Genomic DNA, 27,583 nt, shown 5'->3' on the forward strand with positions numbered 1-27,583 from the left:
AGAGGAGTTTGTCCTGGGACCACAGAAGGATCTGGTGTTCCAGCTTGTACAAGGGGCGCGAATGCAGATCTCTCTGGTGACTGATATAAGAGATCATCAATGTGTTGTTGGTGCGCACCAACACATGGTGACCTCTCAGGTCTGGGAGGAAATATTTCAATGCTGGATGCACAGCTAGTATCTCTAGACAACTGGTATGTCATGTCAGATGGCGACCGCTCCACAGACCGCGGGCAGGGTGGCCACTCATGACCGCACCCCAACCGATGAGGGACGCATCTGTCGCTAGCGTTACACGGCGACCAAGAGCTCCCAGCACCGGGCCCTGATTCAAGAACCAAGGTTTCTTCCACATGTCTAAGGCATGAAGGCATCGCCGCGTGACCTTAATAGTTCGTAATGGATTTCCCCCTGGGGGAAAATCCCTTGGCCTTGAGCCACCACTGTAGGGGTCTCATGTGCAGGAGGCCAAAAGGTATCACGTTGGACACAGCTGCCATAAGGCCTAACAGTCTCTGAAACTGCTTGACAGTGAGTGACTGGCCTTCTCTGACTCTCTTTACTGAGGTAAGGATTGACTCGATCCGAGCAGGAGACATACGTGCCTGCATCTTGGTCGAATCCCACACTACGCCTAGATAGGTGGTTCTCTGAACTGGAGAAAGTACACTTTTCTTGGCGTTCAATCTCAAACCCAGCTCCCCCATATGTGCGAGAACGACATCTCGATGTCGAACCGCCATCTGCTCTGATTGAGCTAAAATCAACCAATCGTCGATATAGTTCAGAATGCAGATGCCCTGTATAAGGAGGGGAACCAGAGCCGCATCTACACATTTCATGAACGTGCGAGGTGAGAGTACAAGGCCGAAGGGAAGTACTCGATATTGGTGGGCTTTGCCCCCGAAAGCGAACCTCAGAAACTTCCTGTGTTGTGGAAGGATGGATATATGGAAGTATGCGTCTTTGAGATCTATTGTGACAAACCAGTCCTCGGATCTGATTTGATCTACAACCTGTTTAACAGTGAGCATTTTGAACTTAAGTGACATTACTGAGAGGTTAGATGACGTAAGTCTAAGATTGTACGCAGCCCCCAATCCTCCTTTGGAACTATGAAATGCCGGCTGTAAAACCTGGACTCCCTGTCTAGAGGAGGGACCACCTCGATGGCCGCCTTCCTTAATAGGGTATTCACATCTTGTTCCATCACCAGAGCCTGCTGGGGGCCGACTACTGTCGGTGTAACCCCATTGAATGCCGGCGGTGGATGGCCGATGATAGACTCTTTCTATTGTGTGCAGGACCCATTGAGATACATTTGGCAGTAGTTTCCACGCTGCTAACTAATGTACAGTACTAAGGGAATCAGTCTCTCGAGACTGACCTCTGGTGTAAGAGGCCCCCGAAGGGGCGGCGAGCGTCTCAGCTCCGCTACGCTCACGGGCGGAAATAACTGAGAGCAGTGCTCGCTGGAAGCTGCTGCGCCCTGTAACTCTGGCAGGTTTGGCAGACCCACCTCCCGAGGGCCCTGAGGTGAGACGGGCACCGTGTAATGAGGTGGACACCGCTCTACCCCAATAGGGGCCGCCCTCTGTAGTCGTGACCGAAATGCGTCATGACTTCTTGGCCATGGACCTCCCAGCCTGAAGTACGGAATAGGCTGGGAAGTCGCTGACCCAGAGCGTTGCTTCAGCCTCTGGTCCCGAAGCGGGGAACACGGGCGGCAACGCTCTGTTTGTACGCGGAGGGGGCTGCTCCCGCCCAGCAGTCCCTCCAGTACATCTAACTTCACAAGTTAAATAACTGTAATTTATATTCCCCTGAATTTAATGCAATCAAACAACCAGACAAGTAAACACGGTCTGAATTGTGATACAATACACATTGAATTGATATATTGAACTTAGATTCCTCAGAATTGAATGCAATCCAACAATCAGACAAGTAAACACAGCCTAGATTGTGATAAAGTACACATTGAAGTGATATATTAACTTCTCAAAGTCATTAAATTTCTCAGAATTTTATGTAGTCAAACAATCAGACAAAGTACACATTGAAGTGATAGAACTAACTCCTCCTTATTAAATGGAGTTTAAACAACCAGACAAGCGGTCGGGTATGGAAAAATTCACATCAAAACTGAAAATGATGTAATACACACGTTGCCTCGACAGCGCGTGAATAGTTTAGTCACACAAACAATATTAATCCCCTCGGGGATTAAATAGCTGCTCATTAACGCTGCCCATATAATGTTAGTCATAACACTGTTTGTTGTATACTGGTGCTTATGCAACTTTATGTTTGTGCAACAACAAGCTCACCGACGCCCTCCATGTCAATCTCCTCGGAAAAAGAAAGGCAGAGCGTCAAGCCCAGTGCTCGGGGGGGAGAACCGAAGCTCCGGCTTCCGAACCCAGGAATCGGGCAGATCTGATGGGTAAGGTAGGAGATAAGGATGTGCCCATCTCCATTCCCTCCATCAGATCGATCTGCGAACCCAACGAATGCCGGCGCCGCTCCGCCTTGGCGAAAGCGGGACCAGTATCACGAGGAACGCTGGCGAAGGCTCCCTCCTCGAAGAGAGCCCTCCGGGATCGAAGCGTCCACTCTCCCTTGAGAGCCGACTCAGCGTGCTGAGCAAACCACGGCAAACCACGCATAGACTGTGTGTATCCCCACCCGTGATGTAGTGTGGGCAGGGAGGAACACATCTATAGCGCGATCTGGAATCGCCCTTCAAATGTTGTGTCTTTGCATTGCTCTTTGGCATTATGTTGTTTATTGGGACAGACAATAAAAAATAAGACTCACAAGACAGACTTTAGACATGCACACACAGAGCGCTTGCTGAAAGACGCAAAGCTGAAGTCAGTTGCGTGACAGGTGCCTTTATTGTATTCATAAGTTTCAAGCGATATATCAGGCACAAAAACAATATAGTATTCAGAAGAAAACATGGATTATTATGTTTTTTAATATCTGACATACTTTGAACTTGAAAAAGGTCATGATATCAACTTCATTTATCAGCCTAATTAAACCTATATGAATAATACAATTTTTTTTTTATTATTGTCTGATACCAGTATGATCACTCATGTACAGTACACTTAGATTACAATTTTGATTAACATATTGGTATAGCAAATTAGCAATATATCAGACCAATAAATCAAAATACCAGATTAAATCCTAATAACCAGATTATTTTTTCCCAGGGTTATTTTCTGTCTAATTAAAAATAAAATAAAAGTTATTTTTATCAGCTAGTTGACAAAGCTAATTTCCCATTTTTTTTAGTTTAACTTGATGTACTAAAATAAATTAAACTGGAAAAAAAAACGTAATTTAAAAAAAAATGTACTTTGTAAAAAAAATAATAATAATAATAATAAAAAAGTTATAAATTCTTACTCTTTAAAAAAAAAAACAATACATATATATATATATATATATATATATATATATATATATATATATATATATATACATAAATACATATAACAGTGTATTTTAATTTTATTTTAATTTCTTATGTGAAGGCCATCTGTTTAAACCCATAAGCTGAAATCCACATCAGCGAGATGACCAGATAACCTGTGCCGTGGATGTCAGCCCAGCGTATTTGTCATTAGCTTGAATTTGCATGCACCTTGTTGAGCACGGGGTGATGTGGCAGGGGGGTGACGCTCAGAAGGGGGGAGGGCGGGAGGGCTGAGTTTGGCCAAAAGCACAGCTGTACTGCCTGCCGTACTGATTGCCTCTCCTTCTCTCACCCTCATTTATCTTCATTTCTTCCCAATTACACCAAATTAGCAATAGTCTCAGTTGCATTACCAACTTAACCCCCCCCCTTTTTTTTGCGGGCTGCATTATGCGGTGGCAGATGATTCCTTGGCGGGAGTCAGGGTAAACAGCCATGAAAATGCCACCCTGGCAGATGGCGAGGCCCACAAGAAATATGACAAACAGAGTGCCAGTGTGCCGTCCTCTGCCTGTACCCGCTACAAGCTGTTAATGTGCTCCCGGACAGTTTGTGTGTGTGTGTGTTTGTATGTATGAGACTGTAAGGTTTGCCTGCACAACCATATTAATGAATGTATGTGTTGCACAATATGTTTAGTTTTAAATAGACAGCAGAATCAAAGCAACACATTAAGTTTTTTCTGCTATACATGGTGAACACGTATGACTTCAGGGGTTTGTTGTTTGAAACAAAATCTCTGACCCTTCCAGCTAGTAACTCGGAGTACTGTATATTTATAGTTGGTTCTTGACAGTGTGCACTGACATGCAACACAATAAAGAAAGGTTATGTTCAATACTAATATTGTCTTTTACTCGTGAAGATGTATACATATCAGTACCAAGTTTAAAAATCACTTTACTTGAATCCTTTATGTACTGTATAATTCATCATAAATGTATTTATAATGTTCATTGTAATGCTTTATCATCTTTTCACAAATAATTATAACTGAAGTTAAAATGCATTATAATATTTGATGGTTTGTTTGTGCATTGTAATTTCTCAAGGTATAACAATGAATAAATACAGTAAGTATAATGATGTATTATAACCATAATTACAGTTATTCATGTGAAAATACAGTGCATTGTAAGGTGCATTACAAGACATAATTAATGCATTAAAACTACTTTTATAATGCATTATATATTAAGTGTTATCAAAACATTTTGTTAAAAAAAAAATCAAACCATTTAAATGTCGTCATCGTTTTTTTTGCAATGCAAAATATTTTCTCTAATCCCAATTTTATGAGTTAATGTATTCATTTATTACTTAATGTATTCTTTTTAACAACTCACTGAATTGACAACTGTGTCTAAGTTTTCTAATTCATAATGTTTGAAGAGCTGCAGTATGAACTGATAGTAAGAGCAATCGTGGATTTGAATGATAGGAGGAAATTATACTTTTAATGTGGATGGTTTATGAATGGAATGACTGCTTTAAAATGCACAAGTTTAATGAGTGTTTGTGCATTACATTACGAGAGCTTTAGGTGCAAAACCATGTCGGCAGCATGTCCAAAACCTGAACTGGTTTTTTGTTTTGAAGTTCATTAAACACACACGCACACACACACACACACACACACACACACACACACACACACACACACACACACACACACACACACACACACACACACACACACACACACACACACACACACAGACTTACACTCATTAATTCTATCCAGACTAACATAGCAACATAGAGCATTGCTAACCTAGAAGTTTGGTTTTCAATCATCACCTTGGTTTCCTTTTTTTGGATTTTTGCAGACTAAAATGACTGATTTTGCTGTGGCTTTTCTCAAAATTTGCGGTTATATTTGCAGCATTTCTTAATGTTTTTCAGTGAAAATATACTACAGACAACATTCTTCTAACACTGTCATGACTTTTCATGCCAAATAGACATTTATCAGAGTACACAGCAGATGATTCCCAGATCTTTATTGAGTGATTAATGAGTGTTAGAGAGTCGGACTCCCAATCGAAAGGTTGTGGGTTCGAGTCCCGGTCCGGCAGGAATTGTGGGTGGGGGGAGTGCATGTACAGTTCTCTCTCCACCTTCAATACCACGACTCAAGGTGCCCTTGAGCAAGGCATCGAACCCCCAACTGCTCCCCGGGCGCCGCAGCATAAATGGCTGCCCACTGCTCCGGGTGTGTGCTCACAGTGTGTGTGTGTGTTCACTGCTCTGTGTGTGTGCATTTCGGATGGGTTAAATGCAGAGCACAAATTCTGAGTATGGGTCACCATACTTGGCTGAATGTCACTTCACACTTTCACTTTCATCTTTAGCAGACGTCTTACAGATGTAATTTATATATTACATCTGATAAAATGTACTTTTATTACTGTCATTCATAATATCTAAATATAACTTTAATGAATACAACAATATATATATAATATTATATATATATATATATATATATATATATATATATTAAGGAGTGTAAATGGCCTATAAGTACTTCTCTGCAGCCATCTACTAGTGGTAATTTAATATATTTTTTATTTTTAAATAATTGTTTGCTTTTAGTTTTTACATGGGTAAAACCTATGAAGGATGAATAAATATTGTCACATTAAAAATAACTTTCAAATTCAGTTATACTTAAAGCTTTAAAGTGCTGGGAAAAGTTGTGCAAAGCATTTAAAAACACTCAAACATTTCTGTCACAAGTTGTTCCTGTGGTTTACTGTTAAATCAATGGTGAACGGTGGTGGAGATTTGTGTTTATTGAACAATGTTTTTCCTGGTTTGTACATCAGTGGCGTTTGTTCTGATATCTATAGCTTTAACAGAATTCTGCGCTAAATTTGAATGCAAGATTTAACAGATGTTGATTCTGTGGTGAATTCGACTGTTCTCTTCACTGTATCTCCCAGCGCTGTGTATATCAGTGTCACGTGATTGAGATCAGCCCGCAGCTCCGGCTCGAGCAAATAAACAGTCTTCGTCTGCGCTCAAACTAGTAGCATGGATTCGTTCCGCTTTCGGTTAGTTTATCCAATTTAGCTCTTGTACACCGTTCATGATGAGAACACAGGGCTGTTCATTTCATTTTTTGAACTGAGAAACAACCTTTCTTTGACTGCATGCGCATTGCAATGACATCACGGGACACGTCTAAGCCCAAATTCTGTGGAAAATTTGCGGCAATTATGAAAATGTGCAGACTTTTGCGAAGATTTCGAGTTTGCTTGATTTTGCGATAAATTCAGCGATCGCAAAATCCTGGAGGGTCTGAATAAGGCTTTAACAGTGGACTAGTGAGTTTTCCTGTTTGTGTGATGATGTTTAAGACAACCTCTGTAGTCCCAGTTAGTCACGTATCACTTGAGTAAAAGCTTAAAAAAAGAAAAGAAAACATTCAAATATGTTGAGCTTGTTTTAATCACAGGCCTTATTTCAGGCATCTTAAAAAAAGAAATCCCTTAGCCACGATGGATCTGGAAGTGCACAAATGCTAAATTGTCATTCCTAGAGCACTCTATTGGCTCAGACAATGGAGCTTCAGGTGGGATGTCCATATTGTCCAACCAGTAACAAATAGGGGTTCTCTTTGAGAAATCTAATCAATGATTTAGCATTTTATTGTCACACTTGTCTGGACCTTGTTGACACAAGAACCAGACCAGAATCCTCTCCGTTCTGGAGTGTGATAAGTTTAGCCCATGATGTTGGTTTGGCTGAAGTAAACACACATGCACACTTGCTGCTCTTTCACTGACCAAAAGCATAAACACACACGCACGCACACATGCGCACACACACATGCGCACACACACACACACACGCACAGAGTGTTTACTGTCCCACACACTGACAGGGCCAACCATCAACACATGTGACCGCTCAAACAGGGGCCTGAAGACCCTAAACCCATCAGGGACCCAAACAACACAGCCGAGAAGATGATTCACAGGCCACAAATACAGTAATGACCCACCTCAAAACACTGGAATATTTGTATATTTCTCTGATCAAAGCTTGCTTGCTCTTGTTTTGATCTGTGTTGTTTTCTGAGGCATATTTTGTGCTTACTAATGCCATGAAACCTTTTAAGAGACCGTACTTTTGACCTCAGTGCTAATGCGCTGTCCAGTGTTCTATTATTCACACACACACACACACACACGCATGTACTTGAGTCTCCAGGAAGTGAACGGTGGGACTCTGTAGGTGGAGGCAGGCTTAGATGCCAGATGGTGAGTCTGACTGGCCAACAAACACTCCACTTCAGCGGTTCAAAGGAAGAGGAAACTGCTTGTCTCTTTATCCCACAAATAAAGGGTCAGGACTAGCGGTCGATCGATATATATCGCCAAGGCTTATATGTGGTATTTTTAATTATTGACATCAACTAATAAGTTTTACAGTTTGGATGATAAGTGTCCAAAGCTTTTATTTTGACAGCACCGGGTCTTTTGACACCATTTAACAGTTTTGTGTAATAAAGTGCAGCAATGCCCGTCTACTTTTTCAGCAGTATTCTGGAAGTATTTCTTCCATAATTTTTTTTAATAGGGCTTTAACATGATCTTTTTAAACAAAACCAACCAGCTAACAGGTAAATCACAACGTTACAAACATGAGTGACAAACTTAAAATTATTAAACTATGCTGCACTTTATCCAGTCGATATTCGCCCGTTTGTGCCACTGAATAAAAAAGGTAATCGTGACTTTTTATCTCACAAATTCTGTTTTTTTCTTCTTGCAATTCAGACTTTTTTTCTCATAATTGTGAGTTATAAACTCGCATGTTGCGAGTTATAAAGTTATAATTGTGAGATTACAGTCAGAACTGCATGTTATAAAGTCTGAACCTGGAGATAAAATTGTGACTTTTTTCACAGTTCTGATTTTATAACACACAATTGAGAGTTTATATTACAATTATGAGAAAAAAGTCATAATTTTGAGATATAAACTCACATTTGTGAAAAAAAGTCAGAATTGTGAGTTTAGATCAAGCAATTCCGAGAAAAAGTCAGAATTTTGAGTTTGCATTTTGCAATTCTGACTTTATAACTCGCTTTTGCGAGTTTATATCATGCAATTTTTTCAGTGGCGGTAACAGACTTAATCTATTTATAGGCTTTTATGCCTTTTAAAATCGTAGTATTTTTTTGGATCACAAATTTCAGACGGATTTGTTGGCTTTCTGCTGGAAATCATCTTTCATACAATTTCATACATTGTCTTTTTTTTAAATATATGTGATCTGTCTGAAAAACATCAGGTGGTTCTCATGTGCAGACAACCTCAGCTGAACATAGGTGTCATTTATGGTGGAGACGGGTGGAATAAGTTTGATTTTGTCTTAATACTTCATAAATTAGCTTGCATCAGGCATTTACCTAATTCAAAAAAGCATTTATTCATTAAAATTGTGTGTTTAGTATAAGTAGTTTATGTGCTGAAGTGATTTTTAAAAAACATGTTTTGTTGTGTGGTTGTTGCAGTTGTTAACATTTGTGGAGTGAACTGCATCTTCTGCAGAAGTGAAGAAATAGAATGCAAACAAATGTATTCCCAATTCTGATATACATCTTCTGGCACACAACTACAATTTTGGTATTTTTTTTTTTTTTTTACTAGATAAAATATTATATGATTACAAAATAGAACCCAGAGTCTCCTATACTCAAAAGTGAAAAAAAAGAAAAGAACTGCTCATCATTGGGGTTCATTTGCTGATTGTTTGTCCACTTACCTACAAGAACCCAAGCCGGACAGCAACAGATGTAGGTATGAAATGATCAAATGCAGATGGTCAAGTTCATTTGACCTCTTAAATTAGTCAGTGAGAATGATGAGAACTTGTTTTATGTACCTGATTTCTGGATCAACACACCACACTGAGTATTTATTCATCATAACAGTAAGGAGTCATTTTGAATTATTTGTGCACCACCTTATTAATATTCATGAGCCTTTGCTACTCATGACGTCAAATGGCAAAAGCATGGAGCAACACCTGAGGTCCCCAGGAGCACACATAGCGATCAGATACCTTGAATGAACTCTAAATAAAGGCAGAGAGTGTGTGACTGCGAGTGTTGTGTCAGAACGTGGGTGCATTCGATCACAGAAAACACTGAAGTGTTAATGATTTATATATAAATGCTTGAAAGGAATATTGGTTGACACAAATTTCCAAGTCTCAATACGTGTATCTTTTTTTAGTCTCAAATCAGGGTAGCAGAGAACGGTGTTTCTCCTCACATGTACACAGATGCGTGTCGCAATTACAGCAGACTTTTTAAAAAGGGATGCAGTTAACCAGCTCTGTCAGCGTGTGGTTAAGGAGCATCGCAGTGACGGACACATTCTCAAAGCATGACTGACGGCTGGACGGGATGCCGAAACACAGACACTCTCCATCTCTCGTGCTTGCCTGCTCTTCCTCTATCTCTACTGGCTGGCATCACTTTTAGGCTAATTACTTTAGCAGCCAACACTGGAGGAGATCTTGGACCGAACCCAAATAGGCCATCAGCACCAGAGCTGTGGGTAGTTCAACTCAACACTCACTCTGATGTACTGCATGCTCTCTCTCTCTCACACATACACACACACACCATTTAAAAGTCTTCTACTGCAGTTAGCCTCTTACAGAGGTCACATCACTGTGTTATGGGATATATAATAAAACAGAGATATGCCACTTTAGAAGTGTGGAGATATGCTCATTGTGATCATTACAAAGCCTCTGTTATGAGACAAACTCATGCATACATGTGCATGTAGGGGTGTAACGATTCACTCGTTTTCTCGATGCATCGATTACAAACCCTGACGATGCATATGCATCGATCTTGAAACATGATTTTTGAATCATGAATCGCCGATGGTGCATTTTCTTTCAGGATCATCATTCGCTGATGGAGAGGAAAAGTTAAATAGCTAGCCTACTATAGCATTTTATTTTGTCAAAATGAGATAAAGAAGTTTTCACACACAAAAAGAGAAGTGATCTCACTCTCATAGACGTGCCAGCCTTTATCTGCAGCTAAACTGAATAAAGGCAGAATGAACTGATGAAACTTTAAAAAAACCCACAATAAATAAAATTTATGAATGATGCAGTTCTAAGTGACATATAATTACAGAACATAAACTATAAAGTATATATTCTACCTTATTCTGTGCAGAAAATTAAAATAATTGCTAATTAAATGTAGCCTAGTATAGAAAACAATCATAAAATTGCCATTAGAAAAAAAAAATATTGATTACAAATGATTGATTATTGTCCAGCAGTGTATTTGATTTCTTACAGCTAATTAAAAGTAATAAAAAAATTAGAAAATTTGAAAATTAGAAAAATAGTAAAAATAAATAAAAATAAAAATTAGAATAATTATGAAAATACATAGGCTACATACTGTACATAAATTTATTGTATTTGATATTTCTGTCACTTCTGAAATGATGGCTATGCCCCTGGTGTGACAAAATGTTAGCTTATACATAATACTCTTTAAGCTCTTTTTTTAAATCTTGCATTACATAAATTTTTACGTATGCCATTTTGCATCATTAAACTAGCATTTAACAATGGACAAAAGATTTTTTATTTTTTTCCCTATGGTTCTCTAACCATAAAGGCTGCTGTAATTTGCCCCCTGACTAAGCATTTAAAGATTTTAGGGGAAACATTTAAATAATCCTGTGAATGCACTTAAAAATGCAGAATCAAATCGTTATAATCAAATCGAATCTAATTTAATTTTGAATCGAATCGAATTGAATAGTTCTAAATTTGCAAAAATCGTTTTCTTGAATCGAATCGAAAACCTATGAATCTTGAATCGAATCACGTCGCTGCCTTGCCAAAGATTCACAGCCCTAGCATGTGGATATTTCTTCAACTATTCTTTATTACCCAAGGGCTGAATTATATGTAATGAATGAATGAGTTCAACTCTTAAAATCATTCTTTCTTTGTTTATATTTGCTTTTTTTGGATTTTGTTTTATCCTCTCACACATACTTCATAAATAAATCTTGAGTATAAAAAGTATAATTAAACTGTTCATCTGAACTGAGATCGATATAATCCTTTCTAAAATACACTACCAGCCAAAAGATTGTGATTTTATTTGATCAAAAATGCATTCAAAGCAGTAATTTTGTGAAATATATATATATATTTTTGTACAATTTAAAGTAACGGTTTTCTGTTTTTAAATATTTTAAAATGCAATTTATGTCTGTGACGCAACATTTTCCATTTTTTTTTTTTAGAATGTTATTAAAGAGAATGTTATTAAATGCAACACATTATTTGAGATATGACGAAAATTACACTGTGGTGGAAACTAAATAAATTATCCCAGGATATATGTATATCTACTCTTGAACATTGTTAGTAGACAAATAAAAATAAACTAGAAAGTGTGTGAAAAGTATGTTTTAATTGAGTCCACAGGGCTAAAAATGGCCATAGCTGAAGAAACACCCGTTGGCTTTTTTAGCACCTACACTACAGGACCTCAGAGCTGGGCTTGTATGTGCAGAAATTAATTATATTAGACAAGAGCAAATATAGGTTATATGGCATTTGCAACCCAAACACTTTTGCTCTCTGTGTCTCTTCTCTCAAAAATAAAACAGTCATCATCTGCTCACCGTCATGATATTGCAGACCAGACCTGAAAACCTCACCCTTTTTCTCTGTTATCTGTTGGTTGTTTTTTCTATAAATATATTACTCTAATTTATGTTACTTTAAACATCTGGAGGAGTATTTATTAAATACGAATCCGATTCTAGGCGATTACAAAGCAATTTTCGAAAAAATCCAGAGTGGATAACATTCTGTTTTTTGTTGTAACATTCAGTTTGATGTTGAAGGGACAATAAAACTGATTACAGTGATATCCATGCATCATTACGCACTGATGGGCCTCACAAATGGCTTCACAATTCATTCTAAAGCAGTTTACATTCTATTACGACTTCATTACACAGGACACGTATTGCTTATGGATTGAGTATTGATATCAAATGTCATGAACACACGGTTCTTCCCTCATCATTTTGTGTTTCATCAGCCGTCTTCCTCGCTCATCTCGCACACAAACACATGTGTACGTGCACTCTCCACTCGGCCTCAGGTGTTTGGGCACAGCTATTACTTTATCAGGTGGTTTTTTCCTGCTCATTCAAACTGCTCCCTGATGAACGGCGCCCCCACGTTCTAGAGAGAGAGATTTTAATTCGTATTATTATTAAAAGAATCACTCACTGCAGTCTGTTGCAAAAACACCATCTGCTGGATCACTCGTAGGACCTCCGTTGCTTATTAGGCAGAATTAGACAATGATTTCCTCTCCTCTGCTTTGCATTCCTTCTCCCTCTTCTCTCAACTAATTCAACTTAAGTTGTTTTATGGCACTTTGCAACTAGCTTTTCTGCTGCATTTCATTCCAGTGATTAATTCCCAGATGTCATGTGTTCTGGGATGAGCTCTGAGTGATTGGCATAAGGGTTAACTCTTTAACAGCCCGAGGAGAGATGGGATTTTGTGCAGCCTATTTTAGGATGTATATATATATACAGTGGGTACGAAAAGTATTCAGACCCCCTTAAGTTTTTCCACTCTTTGTTATATTATAGTTTTTCTTTTTTTAATAAATGTGAAAAAAATGTCAACAATTTTGTGTTTTTCTGCCAATATGGGGTGATGTTTGTACATTGAGGAAAAAAAAAGAACTTAAATGATTTTAGCAAATGGCTGCAATATAACAAAGAGTGAAAAATTAAGGTGCTCTGAATACTTTCTGTACCCACTGTATAGTATATGTTGGTCTGATTTAAATTTCTGCTCATTTACATAAAAAAAGTTACAATAATGTAAAATTAAACAAGCTCAAAATTAAAACTTTGAGACACATTAAAGTAATGGGAAAATATGTCATGAAAATGTCACAATACAAAAAATACTAATAGTCCTAAAAATAGGCTTCATTTTTATACTGATTATAATCTATTTTTAAAGGGATACTCCACCCCAAAATGAAAATGTTGTCATTAATCACTTACCCCCATGTCGTTCCAAACCCGTAAAGACTTTGTTCGTCTTCAATATAAGATTTTTGGATGAAAACCAGGAAGCTTGTGACTGTCCCATAGACTGCCAAGTAAGGTACACTCTCAAGGTCCAGAAAAAAAGTATGAAAAGCATCGAATAAAGTTGTTATTTTTGTTTTCTTCACTTAGAAACAGTATTCTTGTGACTTCATAATGTTACAGTTGAACCACTGATAGCAGATGGACTATTCTGACGAAGTCTTTCATACTGTTCTGGACCTTGAGAGTGTAACTTACTTGGCAGTCAATGGTACAGTCACAAGCCTCCTGGTTTTCATCCAAAATATCTTAAATTGTGTTCCCGAAGACGAACAAAGCTTTTATGGGTTTGGAATGACATGGGGGTAAGTTTTCATTTTGGGGTGGAATATCCCTTTAATGTTTTTTGAAAAATCATGCGATACTAAAGACTGGAGTAATGAATGCTGAAATTATATTAAAATAGAAAACCATTTTTACAGTATTACATTTTTACTGTATTTTTTTACCAAATAATATTTTGAGCAAATTATGTTTGATCATATAATTTCCCTTTAAATTACATTACTGAACATTATTTGCATAGGACAAATCAAAAGATTTATTTCGACAGAACAAGAGAAGCCCTGGTTTTGGTTTCTACCCCAGACTTGTCTCTGTGATTACAGGTGGAGTTTTGGCTCTGTTTAGGGATCCAGACTCTCACTCAGTCTCCCTCTCTATCTCTCTGCTGTCCCCAGGCGGCAGTGAGTCATCCTGGGATAAAGAGAAACTCCAGTCCCCCCCTTCCTCCGGAGCCCAGCATGGTCTGGCTCACGCCGGCCTCTCCGCTCAACACTGCCTGTCAGGGTCTCATCTCTCTTCCCTACAGCAGAGTCATCTCCTGGCTAACCGTGAGTCATTCATTCATCACATCCACTCATTCACTCAATCACCAGCTCCAGGTGTATTGATTCTGCTCGGCCCGATTCAGCTACACGTCGTGTTAGTCATTCATTCTTTTCTTCATTGTATACATTCAGGCCGTCCATATTTAGACTGTGTAGTGTATTCATGACATTTCAAGTGTTTTTCTTTTTCTTTTTTTAAAGACAACACAAAACGGCATGCACATTTTACTCCTGTAATGTGACATAATTTGAGTGAAACCAGGAAGAAAACATTGATTTGATCTATTTGGATTTGACTGGATTGTAAAATATGAGCTATGATATTTTTGGTTAAAATATTATTTTCTCTCACCTACACAATCCATTGGTCAGACAGTCAGATAGTTATGCCATTGGTTGAGCCAGTGTTGCTGTGTCAGGCGGGTGAGATTGTTTTGGTAGAGTATTTTAACATCACCTTTCAAATAGAAGAAATGGTCAATATTCATAGCGTTCAGTCATCCATTGAACTGCCGCACAGGCCGGTCAATTTTCCATATGTTTCAAGCCACAAATATTAAGATCACCTCTCAAAAGATGAAAAACAAACAAAGACATGTAGACAAACTGCGAGTCATATAGCACCTGCTGCTTTCAATCACTAAAACAGCGGGGCATTCTAAAACATTATTATTAAAAGATGAACCTGAACCAAAACTGAAAACTGAAACTGAACCTTTGTGATGATGATGCATGTAATATACACACAGATGAGCCCAGAATATCATGTTCATGTTCTGGGTTCATCTGCTTGCCTGTACATAGAATGTTTTATTAATAATCTGAATGCTGAATTTGGTCCTCCGGTATTACTATTTTAATGCAAAGAAAAAACAAAAAAACAATACACATTTAGAATTTTCTTTATACTAGTTTTCTATAGGAAAATGCTTAGCATACAAGTTAACATGGTGTGTTAATATCACTGTCTTAGTTTTGCCCTCTAGGGTAAGGATTATATGTCATGTGAAAACTATGAAAACAGAATTAGTGCATCGCAGTTTGCCAACTAAGTTCCATACAAACAGTCTCTCCCTGTCTCTGCTGTGGTCTTTCAGGACTGGACCTGCCGTTTATGATGATGCCCCACCCACTGCTGCCCGTCAGTCTGCCGCCTGCCTCCGTTGCCATGGCGATGAACCAGATGAACCACCTGAACACCATCGCCAACATGGCCGCAGCTGCTCAGATGCACAGCCCCCTGTCCAGAGCAGGATCGTCCGTCATCAAGGTAACACACGCAGCCACAAAGTAGAGACTTCAGTGGGCAAACGCAGAGAAGCCATTCATTAGGACTCTAATGTGCACTCAGATCTCTCAGCTAGAGTCAGCTCATTTTCACCCCGTGCACAGATACGAGCCGGTCTCGCTCTACGAGCCATTTAACACCTGGGAGAGAGCTGTATACCAAACCATCTTCATTTCTACAAGAGAGAGTTTGATTCGAAATACTCTGAGGAGGAATAACAGAATAAATGTTCTGTTAGGTCCATGCGGGGCACGTGTTAGGGAATATTAGATGCAGACTTTAAAGACAAACACTATCTGTTATCTTACTGCCATGTTCCCCCTGAGAGGAGAGTGTGTGAGTCAATTTACAGCTGGTGGAGGACACTTGTGTGTTTCTCAGAGATGCAGAAATGGCCCAAGGTGTACAGTACACATGCTTATATAGATAATTAAACGCACTTAAAATACTGTAACAATAGCTTCCGTCTGGGAAGCACAATGTATTTCTACTGTGAAAATATATACAACTTTGGACTTCTTAGTTATGTTTTATTTAAGATTCAAATTTGCCCCAGATGTTTCTTTTAAAAATCCTTTGGAAAAAAATAAATGGACACAATGAGGCAATTGCTGTATAGAAATGAAAGAGAATTTGGTTTTGGAAGAATGAGATGAGAAATGCTCTAGCAAATCTGAGCACTGTTTGAGATATTGTTGAGGTGTGTGAGGGCCTTTTTCTGAGGAGCAGGAGACTCTCATTGCTGTCTAGAAGAAATATTAAAGAGATTTGTTGTTTGTGGGGGGAAAAAATCATATAGTGTTGATGGAAATGTTAAATCAATCATATTATCATAACTGCTATTTTAGTAGTGATATACTATTTTAGTTTTTGTTAATATTTAGAATTTTTCACTTTTAGGTTTAATGTTTTAATAATAATGTTTTTGTCATTTAAAAAAATATATATCTACATGATATTTATTCGTTTTAGTTTATTACTATGTTAGTTATTTTAGTACTTCATCTTAAAAACGATAAAATAATATCAGTGAGTTTTTATATTTTAAGGTAACATTAGTTTAATTTCAAGCTACAAAATTTTGGTTTTACTTTTTTGTTTTCATTTAAAATGGCAGGCCTGTTTGAGTCATTTGTAAAGAGTATGTGAACTGAATCTTTGTGTGTGTGTGTGTGTGTGTGTGTGTGTCAGGAGTGTGTACAGGACAGTCCGTCTCCTGCTCCATCTCTGGAGGAAACCCATCGTCCCGGATCGCAGCCCTCTTCCCACCCCAGCAGTAGTGTGTCCAGCTCCCCAAACCCACACACACAGAGTCCTGAACGCCTGGGTCAGTACAGACACACATATTATACACATTTAGTTTAAATGATAACAGATCATAGACTGATCATTTTCTATAAAGCCAATTAGAATGACTACAAACTAACCCACTCACAAAAGAAAACTTTTTTTGAATGAAAAAAGGCATAACAAAACAAAAACATTACAAATGACACCATTCCAGGGTGATCCCAATGGGAGGCAATTACATCATGTCTGGGGACAACTATGAGGATGCATGCTTTCTCTTTATGTGTGCAGTTTTGAACCCGACTGATGGAGAACTACCAGAACGAGACAACGGCATCAATATGAAGAAAATCCTTAAAGAGAAAGGTTAGTTCCTCACTGCAGCACACTAAACACTGTCTATACCACTGTATGTCGCTCGCTTGCAGCATATACAGTACAAGTGCAGTCACAAAGCAAAAAAGCTTTATTGTCAGTACTGCAACGATGCATGAAACACCTTTCTGTTGTACAACAAACTTGTGTCGGAAAAACCCGATGTAAAATCTGCAAATGGGGATTTATCATCCCCTTGCAAAATTCCCCATTGCATAGATTCCTACAGAAATTACTGGATTTCACCAGTGACATTTTGCAATGCAGCAGTAAATACCATACTTGAACACCGCAATGCAAGTTTGCAGTGCCAAGTAATTTCTTTGTCCTCATTGAAAGTAAAAATGCTTTACAGAGTAATGAAACACATTTATTTGAGAAATCTGTATATGAATGTCTTAATCATGAGTCATCAATAACTTTTTCACTTAATCTAAATTTACAGAAAACCATATGTACGTAATCACTTTGGGTGGCCTTGTAGATGAGTGTAAGAGAGCTGTTAGAGCAGCTAAATGTGCAATTCATCATTATAAGAAAATCTTTTTTTCTTTTTGTACGACACAATGATATGCAGGTGTGTGTGTTTGAGAATCTCAAATGTTGTGTTGTGTGTGTGGGCACTATTCTGGAGTGTAACTTGTGTGTGAGTGTGTGTTGGAACAGCAGGTGGTGGCCCCTAACGCACATCACACACAGGGCTGCTGGGAGGAGACGATGCAAAGATGCCCCGAGGCTCTCTTAAAGAGATTCAGTGTGCACCTGGCCTCCAACCATATTTTATTCATGCGTCTGGAAAAGAATCCACCCTAAACACACACAAACACTCATACATGAATACAGCAGTACAGCAGACTCTTGTTTTTAAAAGTGCATCATGCCACATTTACTGCAGGAGTGAGAAAAGAATGCAGGACCCAGGAAATTTAGGTCACGGACCACGTTCTCTCACACGAAGGCTCCTTATTATTATTATTTTTTATCTTTCATGTTCTCAGTCTCTCCCACTCATTCCAGGATAGTCCAAACTCACCATCAGACATCTTCAAATGCTTATCAGTAGACTACTTTTTCCAATCTAAACGTCAGTTTAACCTAAACACAAACACACAGCAGCGGGCCACTCTGAACACCTGAGAGGATTGACTTAGTAAAGATTGTCCATGATTATATCACATACGTCTGCTCTAGTTTACTTCTACAGTATGCTGTCCAATTGTTTTACACGCTGGTATGAATTCTCTTCAGTTCTCGTTAGTGTGTGTCTATTCATTGACCAGTAATTGATTCCCCCTTTATTTTATATCCTCCTTATCTATTTTATAAAACCTATTCAAATTTATTTTTGCATTTTTACAGTTTAATATACATATAATGTATTAGAACAACATGTCTATCAGAAAAGCAGACTTTTATATTTTGTGAGTGATGTTCACCAGAGCGATGCTAGTGTGTTCTGGGTGGTTGCCAGGATGTTGCTGTGCAGTTGCTAGGGTGTTGTTTATTGGCCTAATTAAAAAAAGCCACTCCTTAGTCTCTATGAAATTATTCTGTCCCCTACATATGGTCTATGGGATTTTTCCCATTTTTAACTCAGAAAAATAATAACATATATGTCTTTAAAAATCTGTCTAATTTGAGTTATTTATATTTGTAGAACAAATGGTGTCAATGACTTTAGTCAATTTTAATACCTAAAATTGAATGTTTACTGTGACATCCCTTTATTTTATTTTACAGTCACGTTTACCATCGATGGATTTAATTTCAGTGAGATCCATTGTCAACAGTTTAAAGGCTGATTTATACTCGACATGACGGCAAGTTCGCTTGGGTGCACGCAACAAACATGACATCATTGGGGTGTTGCCGGAAGTTCGCTTTGAGTGCGCACAAACTCATTTTGCGTGGCGTTCATGTTCTGTAACTTTTCGCACAGCTCTGCATCCGAAAATGCACAAGTTCAGGGCGACTCTAGCCGAACATGCTCTTCTGTGCCACCATTTGTGTGAAACAGAAGCAGTTTAATGTTAAGTTCAGACTCAATCAGGTGGTTTTTGATGGTTTGACGGAAAACAATGCATAGATAAATATTGTAGAAACTTAATTTTCTGTAAAGTTGCTTTGCAATGATTTGTATCGTAAAATCCGGTATCCAAATAAACCTAAATTGAATTGAATCACAAGACTTGTATCTGCAAATGACTTCTCACCAGTGATTCCCAATATTTTTTTCTTTCAAAGAATAGTACACCGGCAAATGCAACGAGTATAAAAGCTTTATCCATTTGAGATGGTGCATTCGCAGTCAGCAGAGGCTTGTGAAGCAGAGTCAGGCGAAAGTCTAAATCCTGCTTAATGATACATGAGGCACAGCTCACGAGTAATGTTTAATCCAAGCAGCTTTCTGTTAAACCTGATGTGAAATCTGTGCTGACAAATCTTTTGGCTTAACGCAAAATTTCAAATCACATAGCTTTCTGACGAAAAGACTGGTTTTGCCTGTAAAAATTTGCCAGACAATGGTAAATGTGACTGCACCTTCATTTATTTTCTTTAATCCTTTGCATCCTCAAATCTAAAGTTAACAACCTATAGTTGAAAAGATCAGAGACTCACAAATGTAGATTACTCGGGTGCGGGGCCCATTTTCCCGAAATTCTCACGAAAGGGGCCATTGATTTTTAAACACTGTTTGGCGTTTCTGTGTGTGTGTGTGTGTGTGTGTGTGTCAGTGATGATAAACAAAGTGACGTGGTGGTACATGGTGATGAATGGTGAAGCCCGGGGCCAGGAGCACTGTGTTTCAATGGGACTTTAGCGAGTGAACCCCTTCTCTAGCTCTCCATAAATCACTCGTTCTCTTTACCGCTCTTCCTCTCTTTCACTCAGGGCTGGTTGAATGCCAACAGGAGCTGCTCTCACTGCAGGCAGGGTCTCTCCTTTCTTCCATTAAAGAGCAAAAGGAACTTCTGATATTATTCGGTGTGGTTTTGGTCCATATGCGAAGCATTTAGCACACAATAACATTAATCTTACAATCAGGCCACTGATTCTCGCAGGCCTTTGAGAAAAGTGTAACGAAGCCATGCAGCGGGTATATTAATGATTCCTTTTTATTAAATAGTAAACGAACACTTTTCCATACATCACTGACATTACATATGGCCTATTATTATTGTTAGTTGAATCTTATTTTGTGAGCAGAAACCAAGCGACCAACTTGATAAAAATGTATGGCTGTTTTCCATGTACCTCGATAAGGATGAAATATACAGTATGTCCATAGTCTGGATGTCAGACCAGACAATGTGCTGTGCAGGTACCAGCATGTTTCTCATTGGTTTTTGTTTCTGAAATCACTTCATTCTACACATAATGTCTAGTCCAGAGTCTATATGTGTTGTATGATAGTGTTTTAAAGTATTTGGCTTAAGCTGATGTGAAGCACTTTGGCTATAGAAGCACTTAGTGTACTTTAGCCTGTGTGAAAGGGAGCTTGGGTAGGCCGGGACTTCTGCTCCATAATTGCTCTGTCCAGTTTTCCACAGAGTAGATATGTAGCATCTGGTTACAATCAATGTTTCCCTCTGCTATTATGAAATTAGCTGCGCGGAAATGATTTGAAATGGCCTGTAATGATTTCTGATAGAAATGTGTGCCATTGTTTCGCCCTTTGAGATAAGCGTGCTGGTAAATAAGTCACAACAAACGAAACGATCGCTTTACCTCATTCCAAGTCAGGGATCAGGCCTCAAACAGCAAGCGCTTGGTTTTTCGAGCCTGGTATTTTTAATCTTCATTTTTGTTTGTTTATTCGCAAGCTCCTCCTTCAGATATGTGCAAAGGGGACCATCCATGGGCTTTGAAGACCCTTTTTGATCATTAGGTTGATTGCTGTTCTAAGCGCGTTTGTGATGGTTTAATTAAACCAAGACCCTATGCGGGGCCCAAGTGGCCCTCGAGAGCTCTCCGGCTGGAGGGTTTGAGGGTTTGCTCACGGCGCACAGTGTTTCTCTTTGTGTTAACGATGAGGAACAGATATTAGGCGAGGAAAATCAATGACATGTTGGAAGGTAAAAGTAAACTGTTACAGTTAGCAATTTGGGGCAAGGTTAGCACGGTTGAAAGTCACCCCACAAAAGCGACATTTTTGGACGAGAACACAAGTGATAAATGATGTGCGCTCTGTCTCCTCCTCACTCCCTAACACACACACACACACACACACACAGATGAAGGCAGAGAGGAGGAGAAGGGTGAGGACAGGTGCTTGTGTTCTGCTCTGGTTCTGAGGGAAGAGTTGGAACAGGTTTTTGTCTCTCAGGCTTGTGCGCTCTCCTGTGCAGTTTCACTATCGCATCCGAAGTAAAGTTGCCCCGAGGCGGAGAGAGATAGCCATACCGATAAAAGAAAACAATACATGAGACAAAATTTAATAATGCAAATTACAAGTTAACAGAGACAACAAAGCCATGAACATATAGACATGCACGGGTTTTTACTCTACATCATACACCTATAAAAACTGTCCTTTAGTTTATTGTGATATATTTTTAACCACTTAGTACGATACTAAGCTATAGGCTAAACTGTTAGCTTGTTAACCAAAGGCTCCCTGAAAAATGAAACTGCATCTGAAATCGTATACAGTTTAGTAGGTACTACATTTGAATAAAACTATTAAAAAAATATGTACAAAATATGCCAGAAAGTATTTACAGCACAGCAAATTAAAATGAGCCGCTTCTAACATACAGTAGCTAGATTGTAATGCTAGTTGTTAGCGGTTGGTACCAGAGGAAAAGGACATTCTCATTGTAGATAACATTGTCCTGTAAAAAAATAAATAGTATACAGCCTCGGAAACAAGATTATTATCATTCTGATACAAGATTTATAAGCTAGCATACTTGTGAAAGTTGACAAATACACGTTTACAAATAGCATTTATATTAGCCTCAATGCAAATACGATAAAGGTCTTTTCATTTCATGTGGCATTTCAAATAATATTCTGATCAGTAACAGCATCCTGTAAAAATAGTCATTTACAAATGATTTCTAAATAAAGAATATGAAAAAACTTTAGACTGTATGAGAGAAACTTTCTCAGGTTCTCTTCAGTGTCCCTTGAGACGCATTCATCTCTCAGGTCCATTCTTCCTGTGCACAGGTTAAGGGCTGCGGTGTTGACCTAGTATTCCTCTCATTTAATATTCCACCCACTGCTCTTCACACGCTAATTGGGGGAGAAGGAAGCGCTCATTATGGCTCATTTCATGTACACATATTCATTATGCGCAGGGCTGGAGTGTCAGGAAAACGCAGCCTGGCCTCTTTTCTAGTTTGTTTACTTGCCTGTTTATTTGCAGGTGTATTTGTTCGTTTAAATTCCCCTTTCCTGTAGACTTAAGCGAGTAGCACCCAAATTAGTTCTGTTTGTTCTTGGTCTACGTTGTTTTTTTTAAAAAGGAGGTGGTTTGAGATGCACTGAGCCAAAGTGCTTACTTGGGAAACAGAAGTTTGAGTCCAGTTCATATTATTTCCTTAACCCTCATCATCTCCTGTCTACTTTCTATTACACCCATTTGTGAACGTGGAATAAAAGGAAAAAACAGAAAAAATAGTTTAATTTTCAAGTCCTTCAATTCTTTGTTGATTGCTAGTTGGCATTCCTACTATACTGATAAATCTAAGCTTTAAAAACCACTGTACTTTTCCATTTTCAGAATATTCAAACCAAACAGGGCAAAGACCAATGCAGTGCCACTTTTATAGCTCTCAATGCACCAACTATTCTTTCATTTTACATTCCCAACATCCTCTATCTTCCAGAATAGCCTAGACATGTTCTGCGGTCCAGCCTGCATATGGCAGTTAAAATGTAATATACACTAATTCCCCCTCATTCACTTCCTCCTCCACCCTATTACTGCTAGGGTTTTATTGTCCTGCTTTCATCTTTTTTGTGTATACGTATGTATCGTGGGGGTTAACTAACGAACATTGGTCCTTTGCTTTGGTTGAGCTCATTATGTGCTTTGTGCATTTCCTTTTGGGGGCCTGGTTTTAATGTAGCTTGTTATTCTGCACTCTAGTGAATCAGGGGCCCCGTGGACCTCAAGTTTTGGAAGTGTAACCCCTGAGAATTATTTGAAGTTGAAGAACGAAATGAAGAGGTGATAGGGAGCGACTACTGCTTCCATTGACTGTGCCAGTAATATAGCTTGTGGTTTAGTGGTAGGAAGTTTCTGCTTTGTTGATTTTTGTTGTAGCAAGTCAACAAACCAGTTCATTTAAGAAGATGTGAAAATTTTAATTTTGCATTGGCTGCCAGAAAACTAAAGTGTTGTGAATGTTTTTTAGTGTGTATTTGTGCAGTTGCTAGTGTTTTAGGTGGTAACCAACTGGTCTAATTAGTGCAAAAAAGGTTTATTTTTCCACTTTCAATATCTAGATATATATCAAGACATATATGTAGCACAGCGATATATGAAGCACATATTGATCAGCGTGTCAAATTTGCATTGCCAACTTGAACATGAGCGGAATGTTTTTCTCCCTTATGCGAAACTCCCAATTTCAGTGGATTCTTATTGAAATTACTGGATTTATCCTGTATTTCGCCAAGCATCTGTAAATGTGACCGCAACAGTAATTTAGGAAACCCTCTATTTTCATATAAATTGCAGGTAATTGTTTAGACTGAGGACTATCCAGTAACACATTTCTGTATGTTTGTGAATCTGTTAGGTTGGTCATCTAGGAGTTTCTTCTGTCGTGTTACTCCTCTGTGAGTTACTTCAGATTGGACTGTCTCACAGCTATAAATACCACCCAGGCGTTCGGATCCCCATGCTTTAGGGCTCCCCCGGCGCCTCCTGTCAAACACTGCCATCTTGTTGGGAATAAATGTCTAACTGGCAGAGGGGCGATCTGTCTCTCTCAAGCTTTTTTCTCTAGTGGGCTAAGGCTCCATCAGAGTTTGTGTGGCATCAGCTTCGATGGGAAGGTCTGATCTCCTCTCATTTTCCTCATTTTCTTTATCTAATTTTTTTCTGTTTTTACTTCTATTTCTATTGCATTTTCCTCCCCCATCCTGATTTCATTTAATTCCAACTAAAAACTCCTCTAACCTTTGCCTTCCAATAATTTTCCCAGAGGCACAAACTTGTCAGAACAAGTGTTGTGTGCTCACTCAACCTGTGATCAACATTGTGATGTGACAAATGAGACTAAGCGAATCTCACCTGGTCACAGGTCAAAAAACATGCCATATTGAATCCAAAAAATGTATAGAAACAGAAAATGAAATCTATTTTAGGACCATTAAGATCATTTGTATTCTAAAATTATTTTCATGAAATATTTCTCTAAAATGCTCATCATAGTAATGCAAAAAAAAAAAAATCAAATTTTTATTACTACTGTATGGTGGCAAATTAAGAACAAAAACTTTAAATAAATTAAAAAAATTTATAAATTAAAATAAATGTAATATTATGTAAATAATATTTTAAATAAAATCCTAAATGTATACATTATGTTAGCATTTGTTAATAATAATAAAAAAAAATTGTTACATTTTGTTATTATACAATTTACATGTGTGCTTAATTACATAGATCACTCAATTACGTAGAAATTAGAGTAATGGGATTTACAACAGTAGCAACAACAACAATAATAAAATAATTAAAACATATTACAGTAATAAACATGTAGGAGAAAATATGCTTAATTGCTATTGTATTAACATCATTACACATTTCTTGTAAGAAACATATCTATATTTAAAACATTATAACCACTTTTATTGTAGCTTGCACTACCTGTTGTACTCGGAAGCCATTCCGTGCGAATGACGTAGGACGTTTGCGTAGCGCATGCCCCGGTGAGAATATGCTAGTCTCGCGAAAACCAATGATTGTTTACAGGGGTAAAGGAAGCAAAGTTTCCTTACTTTAGCAAAGGAAAACCAGTCTCCTCTTGGCTTATATCAAAATCCTCTGATATTTTTCTTTACAAATCCTAGTTTGACAGTTTCATTCAATCCAGTTCATTCTTCCTGTGCGCAGGTTAAGGGCTGCGGTGTTGACCTAGTGACCAGTGTTTTGTTTTATTCTTAACTCTCTGCTTCCGCGTTCAACACTTCTCACGACAGCAAGCAGGAGCTAGAGATAACTGTTTATAATGTTTTAAATATGGATATTTTTCTTACAAAAAAGCATTGATTCGCTACAGGGTGTGGGACTCTTTCTTATTACGGATAGATGCACTTTATAGGACTTCTTTTGGACTGCTGAATAGAAACACCTGCCCACTCTCATTGTAAAGCTTGTGATTTTTTTTTTATATAACTCCGAATGGATCCATCTGAAAGAAGAAAGTCATATACACCTAGGGTGGCTTGAGGGTGAGTAAATCATGGGCTAATTGTAATTTAGCTTTAAAAAAAATCGCTTTAAATGATACTAAAAGGCTTGTTTTTATTAATATATATATATATATATATATATATATATATATTTATTCTGATTTAAGGATGGAATATGACCTAGAGACTCATAAACGGCCCTCACCCTGACCTGATTTAAAAAAAAAAGCAGAAAGTCAGCAGGTACAACTTTTTGCTCAGACTGCAGCATTGTCACTAATTTTCTCTCTCATGACATCATTAATATAGTGCTAAAAGAGAACCTCACAATTCAAAACAACCTCAAATAATTAGCTCTTTTAACATTTACTCTGGCAATTATGGTGATTATTTGTGTGCCTTGATCTTCATATGTTAATCTTTGTGTAAACAAACCTATATTAGTGTGTGGGTGCGCAGGTGCGATCATGTACACACGTACCTGACAAAAACACTGTGCCATAGATGCACACTAAATTACCCCCTAATTGGATCCCTTTGAATATTCAAGAGAAGTCCCAACCGACACATGTACAAAATAAAAACTAACAAATATGTTCAGGCAAGAAAAGCACATTGGGGTTAAAGGCGCTGAGGGAGATAGCCTTCTTTCTTTTGTTCCTGTCCCTGGCATATGTTCATCCATATGGAACGGGGGGCAGAATCTCTGGGAAGGCTGACATAATGTCAAGTAACTCGCTGAGAGAAAACCATCTTTAGAAGAAAAGTTAGAGGAAGAGTCATGAGGAGAAAACATTTACAAATTTGATAAAGTACTTCTATATTTTAGAACACTTCACCTGATTGATGGCTAGTTGAAGCACTAAGTACATTTTAGAAAAATAATGGGTCCAGTAACAAATGAGAATTTTATTTTTTATTACATTTTATGATATGTTAATATTTTAACAATTCAATTGAAAAAAGAAAAACTTAAAAAAAAAAAAAAACAAGCTTTCCAATTCCAATGTTTTGTTTTGTTTTTCTCCGCTTTTTGAGTTTCTTTGTTTGCAACTGGCAAGAAAGCTTTTTCTAGAAACTTCATATTGTCGTTATTTTTAGTGGACAGCAAATAAAAGGTCTGATAAATAAATTATTGATTGCGGTGGTCAGTTAAAAGAAAAAAAAGCACTTCCCTTCTTTTTGTTAGTTTATTTATTTATCTGTTTGTTCACTTTGTACTCTCAGCTGGTGCTGTTTTGTAGGGTTGGGTGGATGGAATCGTTTTATTTAGCAGTTCAGGTATTTTTTTCTTACAATACTTGCATCTTGTAATAATGTTTACATTTGAAAAAAAAACTTAAATATAGATTAAGGATGGTCTTCTGCCTAGAACGAAAATTAATTTTTTATCAAACAAACATACACACAATATGTACAAACAAAAAGATCCCATTGTGCTTGGCCTAACACACACACACACACACACACATGGTATCATTACTTGTGCACATTACAGTGAGAGGAGACAGAACGGGGGCACTTTGTAAATGTCATGGGCCGAGGGCTCTTCCACCCTCTTTGCTGGATGTAATAAAATGAATTGAAGTGAACACTATCAGCAGCCGCAGCTAGATAAATCTGTCGTTTAAAAGGGACTTGCAATTAGGTGTGCAGGGGCCAGCAGGAGGGCTGGGCTTCCAAGAGCTCCTTTCTACTCCTTTCTAACCTCCTTTCTACTGCC

At 38.1% G+C, this 27,583-nt stretch overlaps 1 protein-coding gene across 1 annotated transcript in view; it reads left to right on the forward strand.

Annotated features, from left to right (window-relative positions):
* LOC132130859 (dachshund homolog 2-like) overlaps nt 1-27,583 on the forward strand; it is a 130,222-nt gene that overhangs the window by 89,029 nt on the left and 13,610 nt on the right. Inside the window, exons 4-7 of the mRNA XM_059542699.1 lie at nt 14,379-14,531; nt 15,626-15,798; nt 17,008-17,143; nt 17,398-17,472. Coding sequence (XP_059398682.1) covers nt 14,379-14,531; nt 15,626-15,798; nt 17,008-17,143; nt 17,398-17,472 — 537 coding nt within the window. The remainder of the gene's footprint in view (nt 1-14,378; nt 14,532-15,625; nt 15,799-17,007; nt 17,144-17,397; nt 17,473-27,583) is intronic.

This window comes from Carassius carassius, chromosome 47 (assembly GCF_963082965.1).
Source record: "Carassius carassius chromosome 47, fCarCar2.1, whole genome shotgun sequence".
Classification (NCBI taxonomy): Eukaryota; Metazoa; Chordata; class Actinopteri; order Cypriniformes; family Cyprinidae; genus Carassius; species Carassius carassius.